The 25,244-nt window shown below is 36.3% G+C and overlaps 1 protein-coding gene across 3 annotated transcripts in view; it reads left to right on the top strand.

Annotated features, from left to right (window-relative positions):
* Positions 1 to 12,750: 12,750 nt before the first annotated feature.
* bdnf (brain-derived neurotrophic factor) overlaps positions 12,751 to 25,244 on the top strand; it is a 37,131-nt gene continuing 24,637 nt past the window's right edge. Inside the window, exon 1 of one of the 3 annotated variants that reach the window (XM_028794232.2) lies at positions 12,751 to 13,079. Coding sequence is in view for 1 of the 3 variants with exons in the window: in XM_028794226.2 (XP_028650059.1) it covers positions 13,842 to 13,844 (3 nt within the window). In the remaining 2 variants the exon portion in view is untranslated. Of the gene's footprint in view, positions 13,080 to 13,483; positions 13,845 to 14,473; positions 15,019 to 25,244 lie in introns of those variants that run through there. The other 2 variants (XM_028794226.2, XM_028794231.2) reach the window with 2 other exon arrangements.

The following is a 25,244-nucleotide window of genomic DNA, read 5'->3' as shown; positions in this document are numbered from 1 at the left end:
CAAATCCAACTAAATGCAGTCAAATTTATTGGGTGGCGTTTCATGATACAGATGGACAATGACCCAAAACATACAGCCAAAGCAACCCGGGAGTTTATTAAAGCAAAGAAGTGGAGAATTCTTGAATGGCCAAGTCAGTCACCTGATATTAACCCAATTGAGCATGCATTTCACTTTTTGAAGACTAAACTTCAGACAGAAAGGCCCACAAACAAACAGCAACTGAAAGCCGCTGCAGTAAAGGCCTGGCAGAGCATTAAAAAGGAGGAAACCCAGCATCTGGTGTTTCCATGAGTTCAAGACTTCAGGATGTCATTGCCAGCAAAGGGTTTTCATTAGAAATGAACTTTTTATTTCCAGTTATTTAATTTGTTCAATTACTTTTGAACCCCTGAAATGAAGGGATTGTGTTTTAGTTGCCTCACATTTTTATGCAATCGTTTTGTTCACCCACTGAATTAAAGCTGAAAGTCTGCACTTCAACTGCATCTGAGTTGTTTCATTTAAAATTCATTGTGGTAATGTACAGAACCAAATTTAGAAAAACGTTGTCTCTGACCAAATATTTATGGACCTAAAATCCCAACTTCTAACTTTAGCTTGACCCCCGCCTTGTATATATAAATATATATACAGTATATACTATATATATATATATATATATATATATATATATATATATATACACACACACAGTGTTATCCCTTCAAACACAGATACTCTGTAAGTGGTTTTAGTTATCCACAGTTTGAAAATATTAAATCTTTAAAAAATCCAAAACTTAATTATTCATAAAATTGAATTAGCCATGCACCCACATGTAGAGCCATATTTAGCATTCTGAGCACTTTTGATGTCACCCACTCCAGCCACCCAGCCAGCCTCCCTTCTCACTGTTAGCCACACTATAGCATCCGCAGTGTAAAAGCTATCCATGCTCACAGTACTGTTATAACTGTAACTTTTGTTTGCTTAATACAGCAAAAGCTATTTATGGAATTTCTTAGTGTAACTCACTTTATTACACCTGTAGTTTACGTCTGCCTATTTACAGCCATGCACAGTAGAAAAAAAAATTCTGAGGGGCTTCTCACACAGCACCAATAATAGGTTTGTGATGTCCTTAGATCTCCATGGATCAAAGTATGTCTACCTAGCACAAAGAAGCATGGGTAAGCTGTTGAATGAAATTATGCGATGAGGGCAGAGATTTGCAATTGTTGTCCATTAATGATGAATTAAGTAAGTGTGAGTCATAAGCTCTCACTGATTAACCTATACAATCTGTACATAACCACCTATCTTTACTATGGGTTGGATGGTTTTGTGAGGTCCTCAGATTGAATCTCTGCCATAGTTGCCTACAATCAAACTTGACTACAGAGGAAGTAAAAGTTGTAACAAGTTGTATGAAAATGAACCTGTGGAAAGATCATCAGTAAGCCTCAAGGGGGGAGAGCAGAGAGCCAGCACATCCACCTGAACTCCTCTCTCTGCAAGTTCTCCCCCCAAGAATGCATCCCTTTAGAACTTAACCCCATTATTCCCATAGGATCAATGCTTCTTTAGTATCCATGTGCAGTTTCCATATCTGTGGGGTTTTTCAGGAACTTTACCCCTGCAGACTGATTGTATATATAGGGTTTGGTATTATCTGTAGGTTGCACTCATCCGTGTATCCCCTATACACTAAATATGAGTGGTTGTTATCTGTCCTGTGGAATAAAACTGTCCCTGAATTTTTTTGGTGCACACAGTGATAGAGGGAGGAAAAAGTAATGTATTTCTACAACAGAATGTGTTACATACTGTATGTTGTGAATAACCAGTGGTACCACAAATTCCTCTTTGACTAGAGATTTTCAGAAATCCAGTGTTTAGCTGTATTCCTGATGATTGTTGAACATTTGTTTCATTAGCCTTACTCTCTTAAGCATTTGCCAGCAAAACATTAATAAAATGTTTGCTGTAAAGTTTAAAGTAATCGTTCCTAACAGCAAAATCCCAGCTGACATAAATTGGTGTGAAGTGGAAATTCACTCTGCATGATGATTAATGATATAACCAAGCACTGACTAGCCGTTTACTTTAGTAAAGAAACTGATTCAGAATGGCTGTGAAAAAGTGATGGCAAAGACTCAGTGGTAGACAATGTCTTCTTCCAACAACTTCTGGTACTCTATAGGATATGATTGCTGTTGGTCATATCTGTGTATTGTAAATAATATGTAAACATTTTTTTTATTTATTTAATACAGAAGATGTCATGCTAGAAAAGGGTAAACAAAACTCAGCTTCTGGTTTTGAATAGAAAACACATTCGAGGAGTATATCTAGGTGCTGAAACTTTTTACTCTAAACTATTCCAAAACCAGCACAATTGATATATAATAGGTGGGCTTGGTTATTGGGTAGAAGACTCATGATTTATAAATGTAATATTATTTCTTCACATCATTGAACTTCCAACTATAATGCTTGCATTAAATGTATTATCATGTCATTCACCGATGTCATCACTGCATGCACATAGAAAAACTCATATCAAATTATATTGACCATGTCCTAAATAGTCAAATGAACGATGATTAAAAAAAAGATGGAGACCTCCTTATGGGATAAGACTCAATGGCAGACTGAAAAGTTTACACCAAAAACAACTAGCAATAAAACGGTCATCATCTCTAACAGCAGAGCCATAACTTGCAAAGGCAGAATTTAAAAGAATATAAAATATATCAAAAATAGACAAAAATAAAAAATACATGTAGCCATAAAAACTCAAGAATAACTCTTCTCTAGCTTAGTTACCACTGCATGCAGTTTAGACTAAAAAAATGGGGTTAATGTGTATTATTTAGCTTTCAAAATACTTTGCCATGGATAAACTGAAACAGCACCAAAGTATAATATTGCTGGGGTAAAACACAAGTATAAAGGTAGATGTTAAACCACTGAACTCACGTTTAGAAGAGTTGAATTCAGTGAATCTGTAGCTGATATGTCATCAAAATCACAGTTCATTACTGTCCAGGAAAACCAATATTTTAAATTTTTTTTGTCAAATAGTAATTTTATTATGTAAACACGGCAATTAAAAACATATATACTGTACATATATTAAAATATCTTTTTTAAGAATTTGTGTTTGGGGCCCACTTGTCTGGATGGAGAAACGTGCCCCTCACTGGCACCCCTTTAGTACCGACCCTGGATGTTAACCTATGTTCACTTCAAAGTTTCTGTTATTTATTACAAATCAATTAGTGGTGGATGTCTTGTCTATATGGCTCATTAAATTTCATCCCCACATATGCTTCATTAAATTGACACCTGATGAGTGGGAGGTCACTGAATATAGCTGAAATCACTGCAAGGTTCCTGAAACCATTCCATAACATATAGATTTGCAAAGTGGAGTATTATCCACTTTAAACAACCAAAACAAGCCTGCATTCTAGGCACTTATTAGAATGGATCCATGCATGGACTCGTACTGGTTTTTCTCTTGATATGGTCATTTTTTAATTTTCCAGTATTTAGTGTTTCTTCTTAGTTGTCTGTTACAATAACTTTTAGTAGTTTTCTGAAAGAATTAGAACCTTATTGGATTATTGTGTTCCTTACCCCAACCATGACAAGGTATTACATTGTTGTGTTTTCTGATCTGACTTATTCAGCACGATTGTTTTAATGAGCTGTTTGTTGTTTTGGAGCAGCCGGACTATTAATTTGTATGAGCCTTAACTGTGCCTAATCAAAAGGTGAGCTACTGACTGCAGAGAAGCTCATCACTCTGTAAAGCATGAATGTAATTTTACAAGGTATAACAATTGAAAGAACAATCAGAAGCAGGAAAATGCAGTGTGGCTCCCTGCACCAGCTGTTATAAAGATAAAAGTATGCTGTGCAATGCATCTTTCTAATAAAGTGACCCACCAAAGTTGTACAACAGATCAAAAAGTATACATGATGATAAGTAATAATGCTTTATTTAAAGAAGTCCATGATCCAACAGACAAATCCACAACTTGACACAGGCCATACAGAGAATAGCAAATGCAATGAACAAATCCAACAAAACCAAGAATAAAAAAGAAATCAAACAGAAGGAGGTCAAAAACAGGCAATTTAAAAGAGGGTGCTAAAATGCTAGACAAAACTCAAAAATTCCAAAAATGAAGACAAAAATCAAAAACACTAGACATTAAACAAGAAGAAGTCAAGATGGTCATGTTAGACAAAGCTTGAATATAGCTCCTCTATATTTTCGTCCCTGCCCCTTCAATCACATGACTGCAGTGCAATAATCGTTGCATAGTAACAGAGGGAGGGGTCAGAGGTTACACACAGTCATAGGAAAGGACTCAAAGTAGAGTCGCAGCCCACTGCAGCTGTCAGTGCAAACACAGGCTGATGTGCAGATCAAGGTGAGTCAACATTGAAGCAGGTGTGACAAAAGTAAAATAAAGACTGTTTATTTAAACAAGTCCATAATCCGAAAGGATGATCAAAAAACAGGCTGAAGAGAATTAGGGTCCAATTCCGAAAGGGAAAATATCAAAGCAGTATTCAAAAAAAGGGCAAAGGGTCAAAAGACTGGACATCACAACTAGAACAGAAACACTAGGCCAAAACTGTTATGCACAAAAACTAAAGATCAAAAGGCACAAACATTTGAGACATTCCATCTCTAGATAGTAGCTGTTGTAGGGGTAAACTAATACAAAATTGGACTGACACAACCATCAATGCACCCCCTTCTTATGTCCCTTGCCCTACCATATGAGTACTGCTTTTATAGCGACAGACACAGGGGTGGAAATACTAAAGACAAAGCCCCCAGGTCATTCCTGAAATAAAAGAGGAAAAACTTGGGTCTGAACCCCTGCCTACTCTATACACAGGTATGAGTAAAGGACATTCCCAAAACATGTGACCTTAACCCAGATCCATTTTGCATAGCCTGTCAACAAAGATGTGATCATTATTCTATATTTGAAGGTATATTATATTACATTTTTGAACCAAAGTGATTAACTGAAACAGATATAGTGTAGAAGGAACTGAACTGGGAAAGGCAAAACTATACTAAAAAGGTAAGGATGCAGTAGACATGTGGTTTAACCTGCAAATCTTACACCATGGTAAAAGTGAGCACAGCAACAAGACACAAGGCGGCCATCCCTTATCAGCAAGGTCTCTACCTAGCACAAATTTCACAGAAGACAGTTGTTTCCATATGTGCTGTCCAAGTCCTGCAAGAAACACAGACATATGTACAAGATGGAAAACTGAGGTCTAGTACCTCTATCAGCTGAAAACCGATAAAAACCACTGGGACCCTGGTGCATCCATAAACAGTCCAAAGAAGACTTAACAAAAGTGGTTTTCATGGTAGAGTTGTGTCCAATAAGTCATTTATCTGAGGTGGAAATAAATCCAAATGGCTCACCCATGCATTAAAACGCAAGGACTGAGATGCAAAAAATGGCAGCAGATGCTCTGGACTGATGAGTCACATTTGAAAATTTTGCCTCTATTAGAATGCAGCTGAAGAGGTGGAGAATGGTACATGGATGACAATCTGCAAGCAACAGGGAACATTTGACATCTCAGCTGCTAGTGTCTGTTGCACTAGTCCCATAATCTAAATTAGAGCTGATCAACTGAACTAATTTAAAGTTGGCTGCAGTTAACAATAACAGCTGTTGGACAGAGAAAGCATACAGAGATGAATTAGAGCATGATTTAGGGCCTTTCACCGGTAAGAAGAGACTTATATCTGAGAGTAGAGCTTACGAGACTCTCGCTGGCTCACTGGCTTTCTCAACAAGACTGATGCAGTTGATTATTGCTGTTTTTTCTCAGCACCTCTAAAAAATGCCTTGCCGAAGGTTCTTTTTGCAATGTCCAGAACATGCACTAAAAATGAATACTTTCTCAGTGAGCCACTCAGTTACCATTGTGTGCTGTGTGCAGACGGCCATTACACCACAGTATATAACAGGGCCTGAAGTTTTCATTCATTTTATGGGTTTCTGAATATGAATGGTGTTACTTCCCATCAAAGACCCTCAAAACTGTTAGTAGAAAAGAATAATGTGTAAATCATCTGTGATTACAAGCGCATTGTAAGGAACATTGTGGCTAAGTTGCCAGGACCCCCTCAAGATGCAGTGAAGTGTGTGAACTGCAAAGCTGATTGCCTTGCAGAAGAATGTGAGTTTCAAAAAGTGTGGTATTTGGGTCACAGAGGGTTTCCTGTGAAACAATCGGTTATCCAACTGAGAGAGATACAGCATGGACCCTGCACAAACAGGACAAGTCATTGAGGTTTGTAATGGTTGTGTTAAAAGATGGCTTCAACAGCCAGGTAGGGCTCTCCAGTATCTTCCGAAATGGCACTGCAATAGTAGATGTTGAGCTTTTCACTACATATTGTACTCTACGTATAATCTGTATAGGATAGATAAAATTTTGTTTTGAATAATAAGTCAGTTTTTTTTTTCATTTCCTGATGCCAACCAATCAATCTTTCACTACCAGCTACTGGCTTTTTAAATTTCTTCCCACTGTCACTGCCTCATCCCTAGAATTTTCCACTTTTGTTACTAGACATTGATTAGCTAAAGCTAGAGAACAGCTGTAATATTATTCAAATCTGTAGCAATACTTTGGATTGACCACATAGGAAAGAGAAAGAGAGTTAGGGAAGAGTACTAATAAAATACTATTATTAATATTAGTAAGCATAAAAAGTAGTAGCAGAATGGTAGTAATGTTATTGATAAAATGGAAACTTCTTACAGCTTAAATGCAAGAATACACTAGCAATTCATTATTACTTCTATTATTATTACATTTATCAATTTATGTATATAGAGTTAAATAAATATTGGTGTAATATACAACAAAATTAAAGAATCAATATTGGAGCAATGTAATAATATCAGACAGATTATTAACTAAAATATTCTATTTTTCATTCTTATTCTTATCATTTTTTATTGCTGTTTAACAGAGTGATGGCTCTGAAGTAGCGACCTTCACTGGTAATTGAAAGGTTGCCATTTCAAGTCCCGTAAACACCCGAAGTGACTCCACTCCATTGGACCCCTGAGCAAGGCCCTTAACCTGCAATTGCTTCGTCCTGGGTATGACGTTAATCTGCATCCAGCCGTGCAAGTAGGCCCTCCAACCTGCAGTGAAAAACATGGGAGTTGGTGCCAGAATTGACACTCCAGCCACCATAAAAAACCTCACACTGTTCCACTCCATCTGAACTAGTGTGGTGCTGAGGTGTCACCCATTGCATGGCTGCACTCGGGTCCTAATCTGGGGATCTTGAGTTGATTTGTCATGTGGTGGGTGCGGCAATGCGCTGGGATCCAGAAGGAAGTGAAAATGCTCCTAATCTCTCTTAATTAAATAAACAAATAAGAAAAGAGATAGGTGGAGAGAGAGATAGACAACAAGACACAGACAGGGAGAAACAAATGTTGTAGAGTGATGGTATTAGCACTAACAATAGCTGCTGTTCGTATCTATTGATAGTTCTCAGGACCTTCTAGACTTCCTCAGGTGTGTAATACTGATGTGTCTGATCTCTAGCAATGAATTCCAGGCTAGCTGGATACATAGGACCATAGTGTAGTCCCGACTCATATAGCCACCACTTAGTGTGACTTACACTGTTTGAGAGTTGAAGTCACAAAAATGAATTCAAACAATAATGGTTCTTTCTTACTGGTGAAACATAGTCACTACATAATATACCTTACACTGTTTGAGAGCTAAAATCACAACAAAAGTTGACCTGATTGAATTCATGCAATAATGCTTCTTTCTTTCTGGTGCCACATACTGCTTTTTCTTTTTCATGAAACATCAGGAATTTTATTATGAAGGCTCTATGGAAATGTTATTCAGGTAAGCAATGTGCTCTTTCAGGTTTCTAGGTTTTCCTAATAGTTTTTTCAAGGATTTTGGTAAAGAACTTCAACATTAATTTAACTGGATTTCCATCTTCACTTCCTTCTGGATACCAATAATTGTCAGGTTTCCCTGTCTCTGTTTTTAAAATCTCTTAAGTTTATCACACATAACATGGTTTGTGATTTCTAATACAGTGACCCTGCTTATTTTCTGAAAAACTGTTTGCTCCCATTTTTTTGATACAAGATGTCGATATGTTTTTCATCTGTGCACTAACTGTGCTAATTTCAACATCTAAACGTTTGGTTGCTCAGGCCCTAGAGATCTTGATTAATTTCTTCTATCAAACCAATTTTAAAATCCATTCATTCAGTATTACAGTCAATTGTATCAACTATTTTACTTTTTGCTTTATATTTCACCATTCTATTATATCTTGTTGGTGCCATTGATGAGGATGATAACAAGCTACTGTTACTGAATAGTAATGGTAGTAATGAACATTGGCTGCCTATTAGGCTGGCTGCTCTATTTGAACCAGTGTGGCACATGTCACTTGGGCCTCTTTTGCTACAGTAATGTTGGACTTGTTATAGCCTGCACCAAAGCCTAAACCTACATCTTTGGAATCCATCTGTCTATAACTGGCTGTATCAAGCTGCTTCCCTCTTCCACTTCAATTGTTCTTTTGTTGCTTGTTCGAGAGGTATTATGAGCCTGAATATGGTATATGCAAAGAACATAAGAATAAAAATAATGTTGTAAAGAGACAGGTTCCTTCAAGTGTCCATGCCAGGCATCTGGAAAAAACAAAAGTTCTTTTCATCTGGATGATTTAGCTTTTCCTCTTGTATGCAGGGTATCCACCTGGAGCGAAGATCATAAGGGGTGGAAAACCGAGCCACACAGGTTAGGTGTCGAACAGTCGGTTGGCTCACTAATAAGCTTGGCCTAGGGTGCCAAATAACTTTGCACCGGCACTGCTTGTATGAACTGATTTCTGGGCTTCTCAAACATACATAGCTAAATTTAATCTGAACAGACAACTTTTATTATATTTATAATGTAACTTCTAGAGCATTTTCCACTTGAGTGTAATGAGATGTATGCTGGCAAATGGACTGAATTCTTACAGAACAAATTGTTTTCTGTTTTATAAGCAATTAACTTTGTGCCAGAATTCTGACCTCCCACAGCCTTTTAACTATATTGTCAGGTTTAGACAATGGATGGATGGATGATTTTAAAAATTTTCACTTTGAAGTTAGAATGCTTATGTTGAAAAATACCAAGACATCTCATTTAACTACTTTAACAGTCCAAATTTTAACAAATTAAACTCAATAAAGCCCCTTAAAGTGGGTACTTGTTGAAAAATATATAGCCATTAGTTGTTAGTATTCTTATGTGCAGAATGGCAGGGCTGTTGCCTGACCCAGCATCACAGGGCATAGGGCACTAATCCATACCAGGACACACTCCCAAATACTCCAAGAATCATTTCAGATTATTTCTCAAAAAAGACAATAAAAGCAGGTACAGAAATGTTGCGTTAGTGCAGAAGAAAAGAGTACAGCACATATGAATCAGAGGAGACTTTTACACCTATGTAGTACTGATGTAATCATAATATCTAGATTATAAATTAAAATTCACAATAATTCATGAAACATGTTTTTTTTCCTGTGGTAACACATAAAACAACATACATAATTCACTTATTATTGATTTTCAAAGATGCCAAAAATTAACTTAGAAACAATAATGTTGCTGTTCATTAGACAATGATAACTATTATACATCCATATTCTGAACATGCTTTATCAAAGCTAAAGGTCATTGGGTTAATTACTATTATTAGAAATATAATAAGCATATCCCAGTTTTAAATCAGTTAAATTAAAAACTGTGTGTAAGCATGATTTTCAACATTATGTAAATAATTGGCAGGGTAACAATGGTTAAAAGTTTGGAATTGAAAACCTGATATTGTGGGTTCCGGTCCCACTATCGACACAGTGTGACCATAAACAAAACAAAAATATCCTGTTGTGTCTCAAATGTTATAAGTCACCTTGGATAAAGCTGTCTTCCAAATAACATGGATGTTTACTACACTTTTTTTTGCAGAGTCAACCATAGACTGAAAATAAAATGTATTGCTTTGCAGTAATGAAGGTACTCAAAATCTATTGTGACATTGTTGAAGAAGATGTTTGATACAGGCTGTCATGTGAATTGTCGGGGTGAGATATATAAACTTCTTAGGTTAATATATTTATTATTTGTTTTTTTGGAAAATTTGAAGAAATTGCAACGAGAACAGGCCATTCAGCCAACGAGCTGAAAGACTTGTTAAGCTGATGCAGGTTTACCCCAGAGAAAATGTAAAAACACAATGAATACAGAGAAAATGTAAAAACATTACACTAATAGATCAAATGCAGTCATAATGTTCATGTGTGCCTTTATTTAAAAAAGTAAAATATAGTCGATTTTAAATTGATTCACATTCATTAACTTTTCTTTTTGTCAATGAAACCACCCTCCACAGAGCATATTGTAAAGTTCAGCACCCATTCCATGACATGAAGACAAGCTGTTTGAGCATTTTGGAGTTTTTATGAACAAGAAGACAAGTTGTAAGGGCATGTTTTACTTTTTATAGCGCCTACTAATAAAATACACCTTGCCGGTTGCGTTTTTAACTAACTCATTTCATTTAACACCAAATCAGTGTTACTGGTGGACAATGGTAGACTCGAAAAAATCATCGTCATCATGGCCTAACACACCGCACCCTGTCCACTTCAGCGCACGACAGCACCATTGCAGCTGAACAGAGTGTGCGCTCCACACCGTATTTAAAATCTCAAGCAAATGACTCGCGCGGTTCAAACGGCCAGCTGACTAGGCTGACTAACCAGGTATAACACTTTATCTGGGGTTATTACGAAAGTTTAGAGCAACAATAAGTGATGTTGTCTATCTCCAAAGCAAATTCTTGCAACTTTTAGAACCTCTTGAAACTTTGATTTCTTAGCATTCTAATTTGTTTCATCAAGACACCAAAAACTTCTTTAGTTATGGCGAAAAGCAGGCAGATTTTTGAATGGTTCAAATAGCGTGCCCCGGTCTGAGAACATTCTGCAGCCTTAAAGTAGAAGTGCTATGCTACGATTATTTTCTACATATAAAGAAAAGTACTGGCATTGCGGCAGAATATGTATCTGGTTATCCAGTCTGCCTGTTCAAATTCTCTTGAACCCTTATAGATGGCAGGTAATCGACCCACGTTTACGTCTTCTGATAAGCTAAATTAACCGTGAACCAAGTTTTGAACGCTTTTGTTGCATTGCCAATAGCAACTCAGTTGAAAAAAAAAGCCTTTAAACCAATCGTGTCGCTCAACTTAAAGAGAGCAGACCAAGGACTTCTTGTGACGCACAGCTGCGTCAGTTTCCCAACCTGCCATCACGAACGGCACTCTCATGTAACGTAGGTGCTCTCCATATGCAAAATGACGCAGGTGCAGGCTTTTTTTTTCTTCTAAAGCTGAAGAAATCCAGTTTTGAGAAACCGGATTAAATAATAAGCTTTAATTTAGTTTCATGTTTCTGTAGTAACTCAATGTCTTTAGGATGCATGTGTATCTGAATACCTTAATATAATGCATGGTGATGTACGTATGCTGTATTTGGGATTTGAAAGCTCGCATATTCCAGGAATAGATGCATTCATGCATAACCATACAAAGATGGCTAAAAGTAATGATTCAGATGCGACAGAATGAGTCGTAGTTGCAGTATACATGTCTTAGGCTTCAGATATTTGAAAAACACTAAGAGATAGATAGGAATAACACTATATAACTGAAAGATACATTGGTTGATTGATTCACCAACCAACTGTAACTAACCTACCAACTGACTGAATGTGTTTTCATTTCCTTGAAAAATGACATTCAAGTGCAACTAACTATTGAAGAAACTTCGGATATTGGGGGAAAGGGTCTTCGTAGTTATTGTTGTCCCAAGGCACAGTAACAACCCAGGAAAACAAATTCAAGCTAATTAAGCAAAACTATGCAGAGAAGTCACAAAGGTATTGGCATTTTATTAAGGAAGAGGATGATTTGGTGCAAGTTGGCAAAGAGGAGGCTGAATGATAAGAAATACAAACCCATTACTGAATTACAAATTGCTATCTATCTATCTATCTATCTATCTATCTATCTATCTATCTATCTATCTATCTATCTATCTATCTATCTATCTATCTATCTATCTATCTATCTATCTATCCTTAGTTTACATTGCAACTGTCACTAAGTCATTTACAGTAAAACTGAACCTGGAATTTAAACTTATGCGATATTTACAATTTAAACAACACTGAACGGTTACCTCAACTAAAAATCCGCATTACCGTTCTTCGCGCTTTCAATGCCCAGGAATCTGCAGGCTTGTGCGCATTTTGCGCACGGCGTGGTGTTGTTCATACTTATATAAATGTTTGAGTTTTTTCTTGTGCGAACCAAGTAAAGTAAAACTGCTATATATATGCTTACATCATTCCACATCTCGCATAAAAGCAATGAGATATTATAATTTCCCACCACTTCTTATGATTCGCATATGATATACCTGGGAATGCAAGTAGAAATGACGGTACAGTAGTACACAGTTACATAAATTTGAAATATAATCACTGTCTGTGTCAGTTTGTCTATGATATCGTCTGGATGTCGCATACCTAGGTGGATTCAACTCACAGCCCATGCATGTGACCGGCAAATATCACATATTACTCATCTAGCTGTAAACTTTCGAACACATGCCACCACTCAATACAATTAGACAGCAGCTTTCCCTCGACAGATGACACAATTGTACAACCATGTAGTGCTGGGTTCGCCTAAATGAAATGCGATATATATTTAATCTAACTATAATCTCCATAATACAGGTTTCACTTCGTAATACCGCACTTAAAGCTGGCTTGGCATTTTACCGAGTGGTTGTGTTTTTAGAAGATCCGTATTGAATCTCCAGAAAGGCGATTCGCAAACGACAGCGTGGGAAGGATCCATTCCAGCACCAGCATCAACAAAGAGGGTATTTCAAAGAGTATTTGTGAAGGTAAGTTCAAAAACATAGCAATATCAACACAAGCTGAGCCATTAAAATGGTAGCAAAAACGCTAAACGATGATAAGATCAACAAGTTATGTGAGCACCACCACTTCAGCAACAGACTGGTGTGAAAAACTGTGAGCGGTAACTTACCTATTGCTCCTCCGCAATCGAGGGTTTTGGATTGTTGCTGTGCGCTTTGAGATTTCAAGAGTATACTCCTTTTCTGAGTTTGGTATACATTTTTTTTCAGAAATGCGTGTCTTTCAGCGACTAACTTTAATCTTGAGTTTCCCTTTAATTTCGTTTTTCATATTGTAGCAACCTGTATAGCATACGGTCGTCGATGTAACAGTCTTTAATAGTTCTTCTTAGAGTTAACCTTCTTTTGATATGTTAATCACGTACTATGTACTGAGAAGATACAAGGAGAAAAGAAAAAAAAATCGCGTCTGCACGGGAGCATTGCGAATGGCGTATCGCTTTCCCTTTTCTGTTTTTTTTCCTTTTCTATATATATTTTTTTCTTTTTAACCGCGAACTGTAGCGTAACAGTCTTCTTAGTATATAGCCATCAAGGTGTTGGAGACTTAGCTTTGCGGATATTGGAAAGGGTTATTAGATTCATAAGTCACACAAGTGGTGGGCGACCCGCTGAGGAAAGCAGAAGTTCTCACATGATGACTTCAAACAAGACACACTACCTTCCAGCATCTGTTGGAGAGACTGGATTTTAAGACACCTCTGTCTCTAGGACAGCTAAGAAACAATGGTGAGTAATTTTGGGATTAGTATTAGCGCAGTTAATTGCCCATCCATTGCATTTAATAGTTACAAGTGTAATATGTGCCATATATTTTGTCAGCTAGGATAGGGTATTCGAAAAGTGGGAGGGGGTGGAGATTGGTTTAAGCGCTCAGGTATTTGATTTACTACAACGGAACTTTCATTTCATTAGTTTAGAATCTATCTATCTATCTATCTATCTATCTATCTATCTATCTATCTATCTATCTATCTATCTATCTATCTATCTATCTATCTATCTATCTATCTATCTATCTCCTTTAAGCTAACTAACAAAGTTAAAAAGAAACAACACTCTGTTTGCATTTAATTTCTACATAATAACAGTTATGGCGTAAAACGTATGTAAACAGTTCATCTATTAATACACTTAGCTAGCATATACATATTCCTGCATGTGCCTGTCCAAAACAAACGCACTAACTGTACCCCTGAGTAGCCCACGCAAATGCATGAATTCATTAATGGCAACAAAGCAAATTAGAGTCTTCAAACAATATAAAGGTAAATTAATGACTACTCAAAACTGCTGGCTTCTTGTGGGATGTTTTATGCTATGTGGTATGTGTTTTCTATAGAAGAATGTAACCTGCGCTGCATCAGGTCTGCCTTTGTCAGGAATGGTCCGGTCCACGTGTGATCAAATATTCTCGGGACTGACATGGCCTGGAAGTACTCACGTGACAAGGCGTATGGATGCGTTTGGGGTAAAGGGATATCGAGGGGCGCTTTATGAAAGCGTGCTTATTGCCCTCCTAAGTCTGCTTGCGACCGAGACGTCGTTTCAGCACTTTGGACAGAGACAGCGCTGCAGACAATCTGTAACGAGAGGACTTACCGAGCTGTTGGGATGCAAACTTAAAAGTCTTCTGACTGTTTTTCTGTTCTGAGCCAGTTTCATTTTAATGCCAAATGCAACGCTTTGGACTTCAATTTGATTAAGAAATCGTCACCTAGATATTGCTTTGTCATCGCTTTGTTTGAAAAAAAAAACCAAAAAGTTGAAATATCAGCACTGCTGTCAAGTGTCAGTTCTCAGCCTGCTTCTCTTGGTCCTCAATACAGCGACAACTTTGGGAAATGCAAGTGTGGGTCTGTGAAGTAAAATCACTAATTGTGGGGTCTTGCTGCTGAGCACGGTAAGAAAGCATGCATTTTCAAGTAGAAGAGCGGTGATAGACTTTCACGAGAACATTTAGACACAGGTATCTTGAAACTTTGCGTATTTACTTTTACTTTTTTCAGGGTCATTAATGTGCATTACTTTTGACTATGCTGTTTAATAAGGGAATAATGACGTTTAACACGCGATATAAAAGGTACAGGTTTATTTATCTTCTATGAAAAACTGTCAGGAAAAATGTTGAAACTATCATACATTTTCATTGAAAAACGCAGTCAAGCTCCTAAGAGTATCTAGATGTTACGTTAAAAACAAATTGCATTATGAAACACTCACAGTGTTTATAATACGGTGTCTATAGAGATTCTACTTTTCAGATAACATACATATCCTTAAAACAGAATTCTCACTCGAGGACCATTATACACAAATTACATTATCACCATCTGGAACTTATACTTTCCAGCCGAAATAAAAAACATTAAAAAATCTACACGAAACAAATACAGTTTCTATGAAATGCCATATGTCCATGACATATGTTCTGCTTTTCGTAATTTTTATTCATAGTTAATCGTTTAGTATACCCCGTCCGTGTTCTGAGCAGTACATTTTTAAGAAGACGCTCTAGCTGCTATACTCCCTGAGTCAGGATCCTTTTGCCATCAGAAGCGTTCCTTCCTTAATTAGTCTGGTTTTTATTTCCACCCGCCCTTCAGCTGAGATTTTACTTGTACAGTCTTGTGTGGTTCGGGTGCTTTTCATTCATGGAGTCGATTTTTTTTCTTTCTTTAATTTTCTTTCTTTCTTTCTTTCGTTCGTTCTTTCTTTCTTTTTTATTCGCACATTCACCTGCCACCCATCTTTTCTATTATTTTCCTTCTCACTCACATTAACGCGAGTGTTTGCACAACCGCTCCTGCTGTGTGATACGCACAGAAACACGATTTACACTGATAGGTGTGGTTAATATGTAAGGAGATGCGATCAAGATTTCAGGCTGGGTTTAGAAAGGCAAGATACGGAAAAGGAAGTCGGAGAAAATAGCTTCCAGCGAGAAGCATAAAGGGGGTGGGAAGATAGATTAGATAGATAGATAGATAGATAGATAGATAGATAGATAGATAGATAGATAGATAGATAGATAGTAAGCGGTTTAGGTAAGTCGTTTAATGATTTGTTGTGCAAATGCCTGATATGATGTGGGAAGCTGCGGTGACGGTTTTATTTATTATAAGTCGGCAGGTTCACCGCATTTCTATTGTTTCTTTTAAATGATTTTTTGTTTGCCCCCGCGAATGGGTATTTTATCGCGATCCCAAATCTAATGTGGATACAGCGAGAAGGTTTGTTCGCGAGCCCCTTTTGCCACAAGGAATGTATTTCTATTTATGCGTCGTTCTTCTATCGACACAAAAGCTCCACCGATCTGGACCGATCCGATCCCAGTGGTCATAGGGCGTTGTAAAGAAGAGGCTCGTCGGGACAGAACAGAAACTTTTAAGGAATCCTGCGAACGAAAACAGCTGGGTATATTATTTTTGCCCAAATAAACCCCGATCAGCGCGTTTCTAAACAGCATAATAGTAGTTTTACACTTTACAAGGTAATTAGTAAGATTTTCCATGCACTTAAACAAATGAATGTACACGTACACGACATCTACACTAAATCGGACATAAAATGCATGTTGGGGGAAATCCATACTACTCGTGCGTTGTAAATATTTAAATACGACGTCACATTGCTTAAAATATACATCGCGGTGTTATTTTTAACTTGAAGCCTCAAAGACTTAAAAAGATGTCTTGCACACCTTTCAGGAATGCAACGAAAATCACCGAAAAAGGTATGATATACAGTTTATTTAAGGTTATGGTTTTGTGATTCGATTACCCGAAACAAAACGACAAAACGGCAACACGAATTTCAGCTAAAATAACAATGCAAGAATTATTTGGAACAACCATAAAAACATTACAAATTTAATATCAACGTGGTAATGATAATCGTTTTGACTTAAAAATAATGATTCTCCGTCTGTATTCATTGCATCGCAATGATAATGAAAATAAAATGACTTAACTATGAGACTTTGTGACCGTATGACGATAAACAGAAGAAATTCGTCACCGCTTTAATTAAACATTTTTTTTGGCTTTCGCCCTTCTCATTTCTAACTTTCCTGCTTTGTTGTTGTGTGAGATGTCTGAGAGGCGTGGGTGGCTGGCAAGCTTGTGTGCGCTGTGTGTGGGGGGATAGGGGTGGGGGTGGGGGGGTTGCACGACGCTCTTTGTGCATAAAGATTTTTTTTATGGAACTTTCTGCAATGTACGTCATCAGATCAGTCCATACAGGGGTTTGCCCGCCTATTGCGCCTATTGCTGAAGAGAATCCCCCCGCCCTCCCTCAGCGGGAGGCGAGTGGGCGTTAAAAATAAAACCACATCAGGGGATTGACATGATATACTGTGATAATATTTTTAAAAAATTGATCGTGTTTCACAGTTTAAGAGAAATTCGATGGGTTCAAAAAGCCATTTTTCCACGTCGATGTTGTTGACGTTTTCCAACTTTTTATTTTGAATTTAGCAGCGTGTCGCAGCCACCGGTATCCCTGATTTTGTTTTTTCTTTGAAAACGTACTAGACTTATTTGGCGGCGCGGCATCAGCATCTCATCTTCTTTATACCTTTAAAGGAGCGCAAGAAGCAGCCCAACGGAATAATAAAAAGGAAATGGTGATGTAGCTCAACCGAACGGGTTTTCTGCTTCGCCCGTGGTGCAAAATACGGCTTTGTATCATATTGCTAAAGCCCAAGCTCAGTTGCTACATGGTGTTTCGTATGGGATGTAGCCTAGAACCTAAAAATGTACTTATTAGTGCTGAATGTGTGTAATGGTGGTTGATGGGTGACACCTGTTGAAGTGTGCGTACGTGATAAAAGAAACCTTGTCCACTGTAATCATTTATGTTGTTTGTAAGGCATATATATATATATATATATAGTCAGTAATTGAATTGAATTCTCACTGGATCTGTTGTTTTAAAGTCAAACACTCCAGAATGAAGCCTCAGCAGGGTACCTGTATGTTAAGTACAGTCGGCTGGAGTTCGTGGTAATCGTTTAATTTAATGTTCACCTCCAGTGGAAGACGAATATGTGCAGGTATACAGCAGTCGAGGGGCAAACCTCGTTATGAATGAATGCATTTATTCATCCGTTGAAGGAGTCAGACATAAAGAAAAATAAATCGTTGAGTAAAACTGCAGTGAAATGCGGAATCTCAAAGAGGGCTAAACTCTATTGTCACAATATTTCATTGCTTGAGCCCATTTTGTTAGATCCCCTTGGGATTCGCATGGTTCTGGCTAACAGCACTGGCAAACAGTCCTGCTTTGATTAAAGGCAGGTAACAATATATGCTAAAGGAAGCAGGTGGCTGCGTGTTTGCATATCATATTTATTTGGAAGGTTATACTATAGACAATGCCATCTTACTGAATGACTCTTTGAATGCTTTGCAGACAAGTAGCTGGTAAGTAAATAAAGGCAAATTAAATGGCAACCAGAGCCAAGCTGGCAGGTGAATAAGTTTTCTTTTAAGTTTTTAACTCACATTAAAAATGTATTTGCTGCTTCCAGTGTTTGTGCAGGTTGCCCAATGCACCTCTTTGTCAGTGAGCAAGCTTATAATATCATCTACACATCAACATTTTTATCTTTCTCAATGCTATATCAGAAATATCTGCAGCACATACAAAGTGCAAGTTTATTTTTATTTTCTGCCTTTTTATTGACTTAAATGTTTCTTCAATCTGAGACAGATCAATCACTTTCAATTTTTAAGAGAAACAGATCATCCCCCAATATGGGGTGTATAGGGCAACTGATTTGTGTTCAGTCTTTGTTGTCTTCATGGTAATTCTAATGGCAGCTCAGATCATGTAATGAGTACTTAGATGAAGATGCTTTAAGGAATTTACTTTAATGAACAAAAAACACAACGCCAACTTGATATCTGTCCATTGAGGATAAGGAGGATGATCCACATGAATTTGAGTAATTTACATAATTTCACATATATCAAGAAAAATGTAAAATTATGTTCCAGGATATATTTTCTAGAAATGTTACCTGTATAGGAATAGTCCATATCTGTTCGACTACACATGGGACCAGGTGATGAAATATGGTGGTCAGTATCAGGATGGTCATAATTGAATAACCCAATATAGGACTGTGCCCAGAAATGTAATCTTCCTCTCCCTTAATATATATTTATTATTAGTTTGTTATTTTGTCTTTTTATTATTATTTTTTTTATAAACATCCATCTACTTCTTATTTACTTCTCTAATTTTATCTCTTTCTATCCCGGTCTCAGATCAGTTCAACTGTCTATCCTGGTTTGTTATGGTAAACTTTACCAAATAAGCATATTGTGCATTGTATAGTCCATCGGAAAGGATATCCTTACATGTTTTATTCTGTAAGTGAACAACACCTCAGTGTAGAAGACATTTTCTTTTTTTTTCACTTTTTACAAATATCTATCTTTCAAAACTCTGTCTTTTGCTCTTTCTTCTATTACCCCATATTTTTATCAACATGATATTAATACCTATTTCTCAATATCTCCCACATCCCACCATGGCTACATTTCCATCTTCTCATTCCTTTTTGGTTTATTTTTAACATATTCCTTTTTCACATCACTTCAATATCCAGAAGTATAGTCTTATATATTTCTACTGAACTTTTAATTTTTCCTAATGTTTTGCCGCATTCCCTTCACAGCTCCTACAGTTACCCTCCATCTCATTATGTTGCTTTTCTTGCATTCTTTCTAATAATATTCCACCATCTTTCTTTCTTTCTTTCTTTCGTTCTTTCTTTCTTTCTTTCTTTCTTTCTTTCTTTCTTTATTTCTTTCTTTTTGGCCCATATTTTGGTCTGTTCCTTGCACAGTGACTCAGATCTCTGGGGTTGTGTCCACTTTCACACTATGTAAAGGTTATCACGCTTGCAGCTGCCAAGATGAGAAACATGTTGCATACTATGTGGGGGCTGCGTGGTTTGTGGATTAATTTAGAGCAAGAATGACAAAAATAGAATTCATTACGTTCTAAAACTTAATATTTTAAGTAGTGCATTGTACTATTTTAAAAATCACAGTACCACATTTTGCTGATGAAAATTTAATTATCATATATTTTTTTTTGTTTGTTTCTTTGGAAAAGCAAAACGGCACTAATAATAATAAAAATATTCAAATTAAGTAAGTTTCTTTACACTTTGATCCATAGCTGAGTTTATCTTCATTTCCCTATCTTCTCAGTTTATCACCTTAATAAAATTAATATTATTAAAGCATAACTAAGCTATAAACTCTTATGTGCCGAACAGAATTAAATTTACATTTTACTGTGTAACAAGCAATAGTGTGGGATTTTAAATAATGTTAGAGTGTAAACACTTTGGTATTTCAGGAGGATGATTCACTGAACATTTGCGATCTCCTTAGAAGATTTCATTTGCCTTATATTTAAATTATCAAAGTTAAGAAAATTTACCACATTCAATAGCATCTTCTTGAGTCTTTATATTTTATATATGTTTTCACTTTTGCCGCTCCTCTCAAGTACAGTACAACTACCACTTTCAGTCACATCTGCAGTTCTGTCTGACCTAACCAAATTCTGGCACTTGAAGTAAACAATATTTTCTTTCATCTTGATGGCAACATCCATTTATTCTTCCACTTATTCTTTCTATCTTGCTTATTCCATGTCAGGGTCAAAAAGTGACTTACTTTATATGAGCTCTATTGAGTCTAACAAAAAAAACCAACTCTGTACCGAACACACAATTACGGTTCTACTCATATAGACACAATTTAGAAATGTCAACCATCGTAATATGCACATCTTTGTGGTGTGGAAAGAAAGTGGAATACCAGGAGAAAAATCAGGCAAACATGGAGAAAATGTCACTGGACTCCAGGTACTCTGTTTCTTTCCCCACAGACTTTAAACGAGCTTAGAAGTTAACTGATGAATCTGCCTTGTCCCTTTCTGATGTGGGAGTGTGTGTGATTGTGCCCCAAAATGATATACACTTGTGAATTTCCCATTGGGATTAATAAAGTATCTATCTATCTATCTATCTATCTATCTATCTATCTATCTATCTATCTATCTATCTATCTATCTATCTATCTATCTATCTATCTATCTATCTATCTACTTCTTGAGTTCTCCCTTGTGCTTCATGCTGCAGGGATAGGTTTCAGCTCCAGGTGATAGTAAATTTAGATTAAGAGCATCCATACAATGGATAGATTGGTTTTGTCTCCTTCATCTTCTACTTTATATTTCTTAGAATTCTCTTTATACATTTTAGTCATGTGGTTATTTGTTTTAGCAATGCTTATAAAAAAGGTATTGATTATTTCATTTTCAACTACACCATACTTTCCACTTAGGAACTATAGGGATGTGCACCTGCTCATTGAAAACAAGGCTGTTAAAATTCAAAATACTTTCTTTCTCTTTAAGTATAGTGCTGCTCTAGAACTTTAAATGAACCATTTCTCTTTGCTTCTGTTAATTTCCCACTGCATGGTTGCTTTCAACATACCATTTATTTACTTTATAATTATTATTATTTCACTTGCAATCACATCAAGCCAGATTTAGGCTCTTATCTGTGCAACATTGTGTACATCACGTATTAAAGATTAGTACCAGTGAATGTTTGTGGCAGGGAGCCAACAAAGACATGAGAGGGACTCCTAGCCTGAAAATCACAGAAGTTGAGTGGGCATTTTAACATGCAAGGATTTTTTTATAGATCTGGTCGTTTCTATCTTAGACTTTAAGAGATAATTAAGTATAAAAATGTAGGCAGAGAGGCCCTGAGGATAGGTATTGAAGGATTGGCTGTTAAAAGTGAGATAAAATTAAAAAAAAAAGAATCAAAAACATGTTACGTAAATATCTGGACTTCGTTGCACCAGCCAATTAAAGCACAGTATGAATGAATGATGCATGAATAATCTACGTCAAAAAAGCAGCTGAACATTTAAGTGACAAAAATACTTTAAGAAATGATATATACATATGTGTGTCAGTATATATATATATATATATATATATATATATATATATATATATATATATATACACACACACACAAATTTATAAATGTATCTAAATATAGTGTGTGAGTGTGTATTTATACACACATAAGAACTGAATGTTAGTTGTAAGTTTTGTGCAACAAGGATTATTACTTTGATAGTAATTATAACCTATATATATTATATATGTTTATATTAGATAGATAGATAGATAGATAGATAGATAGATAGATAGATAGATAGATAGATAGATAGATAGATAGATAGATAGATAGAATGTCTATCCATCCATGTATTTATAAATCGACTTAACTCAATTACAGGATTATGGTGCAGTGAATTCTTTCCTGGCAGTGCTTGTTACTAGGCAGGACTCAATCCTGATATTCTTTCAAAACTGGAAACATGTTATGCAGGAAATTATATGTGTGAAAGAATATACTCAATACCTCAGGAAAGAAAACTCTGCTTAATTAAAAACATTTAACAGTAGCTAGGTTTTATTATTCTTTACTCTTCAAGCATGGGTTGACATAGATCCCTCCCTTAGGTGTAGGTTATAATGTATGCCTTTCTAAAGCCAGAGTTTAGCATTTCATTGAAAATAATTAGTATACCATACTTACTGCATCTGCACTTTTGCTCACAATTAATCTGTGTTGGATTTATTTTAGAAGCTAATTGAACTTGCTTTACCCCATATGTATTGATCCAGTCTTTAGATTTTGAATGTACACTTTTCTATTTTAACTTTGCATTATTGCTTTATCCTTGAAATTCCTCCTTCTCAATGAAGGTATTTTTTCATTAAAGGCAAATGGCAATTCTGGTCTTTCAGTCTTACAAGAGTAAGCAATTTCAATACACCAATACAAGAAGATGAAATATGGTACGTTATTGGTCTTAACTTGTAGGCTGCTCTTATAACAAAAGGGCACAAACAAAAGTCAATGAAACAACTAATGGAGCAAATGGGAACAGGAAATATCCTGATGGTGCACAAGGCAAGAAACAAGTAATATGGTATCTCCTTAAATATGATAGCCTCATCAAATCCATGCTGGCTTATCTACAGTCAATACTGTCATTGCTTTTAGGGAGACTGTGACAATTTCTTTGCTGCTTTGCACTGCTGGAACTCGGCTAAAATATTTGCTCCCCCTGCAATGAAAATCCTATCATGGTATTAGTAAGGCCACAAACATCTATGTGGAACTTTTTATTCAGATACTTCCAAGTAAATACAGTACTGTAGGCCGAAACATATCAGGGTTTAAATGTCTTATTCCACAAATCCCTGTAATTAAATACTGTTTAAAGCTGAAAGTGATCTTTTTAATCTTTTCATCTATGTCAACAAAGTAAATAGCAACGGCCACTAGGCAGTAACCAACCTTGGATGAGGCACCAGTGCAATGCAACTCACCTAAAAAATCAACTTAAGCATTTCATTCAGAGAATATAGAAAATCTCCATGCAGAAAGTGGATTCTGGACACTTTAGGGGTATGAGACAGCAGTGCTCATCATGGTGTCACCTTGCTAGTGCAAAATTTATAGTTACAGTAGCCTGTAGCTTCTTGGCAATCTAATATATCATATGTGATGCATCAATACTGAGATTTGAAGTCATCTTACATGACTGCAAAATGCAGACTATGTAGTCAAAGACACCAACAATTCCACAGCAGACATTTCATATTGAAGTCTTGTAGAAAATTGTCAGACCTGCTAAATATATTGTCACATCTGCAGCTTACTGCTGACTAAAACGAACTAAAAGGAAAATTTCTAAGATGATTAAAAAAAAATGTGACATGACATGATGCTGTAGGCAAAACCCGGAGATGATATTAACATTAACGCTGATTAAAGATGAAATGATTGACTCAAGCTAAACATAGGGAAAGGGCTTCCAAAGAAATGTTAGCAGTTTATCACATTGCGACCTGAAAACTAAGAGTAATTCTGTTTTATAATGTCGTTGGCAATATCTATAAACATATTTTATGTTACAGAGTTTCCACTCAAAAATTAGTTCGGATGATATAATCATAGTGTGCTTGATGACTATAGGCTTCACCATTAGCTATGCAGGCCATCAACATACCTTTTGTTAAAGCTTTAGCATCAGGTTTAGTGCTTTAGCTTGCTAAAGCTACACATCAAATCTGATGTACATATTTAGTATCATGACATTGTTCAAATTTAAAAGTTTAAAATGTCACTTATTTGGGGCAATAATTTTAGAACTGTGGTGGAAGGCAGCATCTGTGGGCTCTGTTGGCAAATAAACTCTTAGCCATTGGCCATCTCACATTTTAAACTTGTTTAGACCAGAATTTCTGATCCATGTTTCACCATATAGTCTATGAATTAAAAAAAATGTGATTAATATGTTACGTTCCATGAAATTTATAAAACATGTATCTTATATTAATGCATGCAAGAACACTGTACTGTTTGTATATTTTGCTTTTTGCTAAAGATGCTGCCTAGGAGCTGCTAAAGAAATGAGACCAGGTTGAAAAAATGGTAGGGTACAACTAAATATGAGAGAAAACCCTGTTAAAACACAACATAAAAGTTGACCTACATACTCGCTCTTCACTGGCAAAAGGTAACCTCACATGTTGATTGAAAGCACTACGCTGGAAGCTATTAAGAAAAACTTGATTTCTCTCATCATCCATTCTTTTTCACTACCAGTTTGTGTGTTAACATAGTATTGGTGGCAACTCTGAACTTGTTTTGATCTCAATTCAATAACCTTCCGTATAGCACCCTTGACAGTATGTTGTCTCAGTGCGCCACTGCTTGTAGAGTTTATTATTAGTGTATCTGTGTCTCATTTAAGTCAACTAGTGGAACAGATTAGACTTTTTTTACTGCAATCATATCTTCATTTAAAATACATATGAGGCAATACTAAACAAATAAATTGCTGAATACTGTAAAAAATGGTTATGAAATAGACATATTTCACTTGACCAAAGCAGATAGCGCTGCCACTGTACATAATAATACTGTATATTCTTTAAACTGTGACTTGGGAAGTATTCTGTGTTAGCAAATGCATTCCTCCAATCTTTCCATGT

Source organism: Erpetoichthys calabaricus, chromosome 2 (genome assembly GCF_900747795.2).
Source record: "Erpetoichthys calabaricus chromosome 2, fErpCal1.3, whole genome shotgun sequence".
Classification (NCBI taxonomy): Eukaryota; Metazoa; Chordata; class Cladistia; order Polypteriformes; family Polypteridae; genus Erpetoichthys; species Erpetoichthys calabaricus.
The sequence above is the reverse complement of the archived record's forward strand: the minus strand, read 5'-3'. Positions and strand labels throughout refer to the sequence as shown.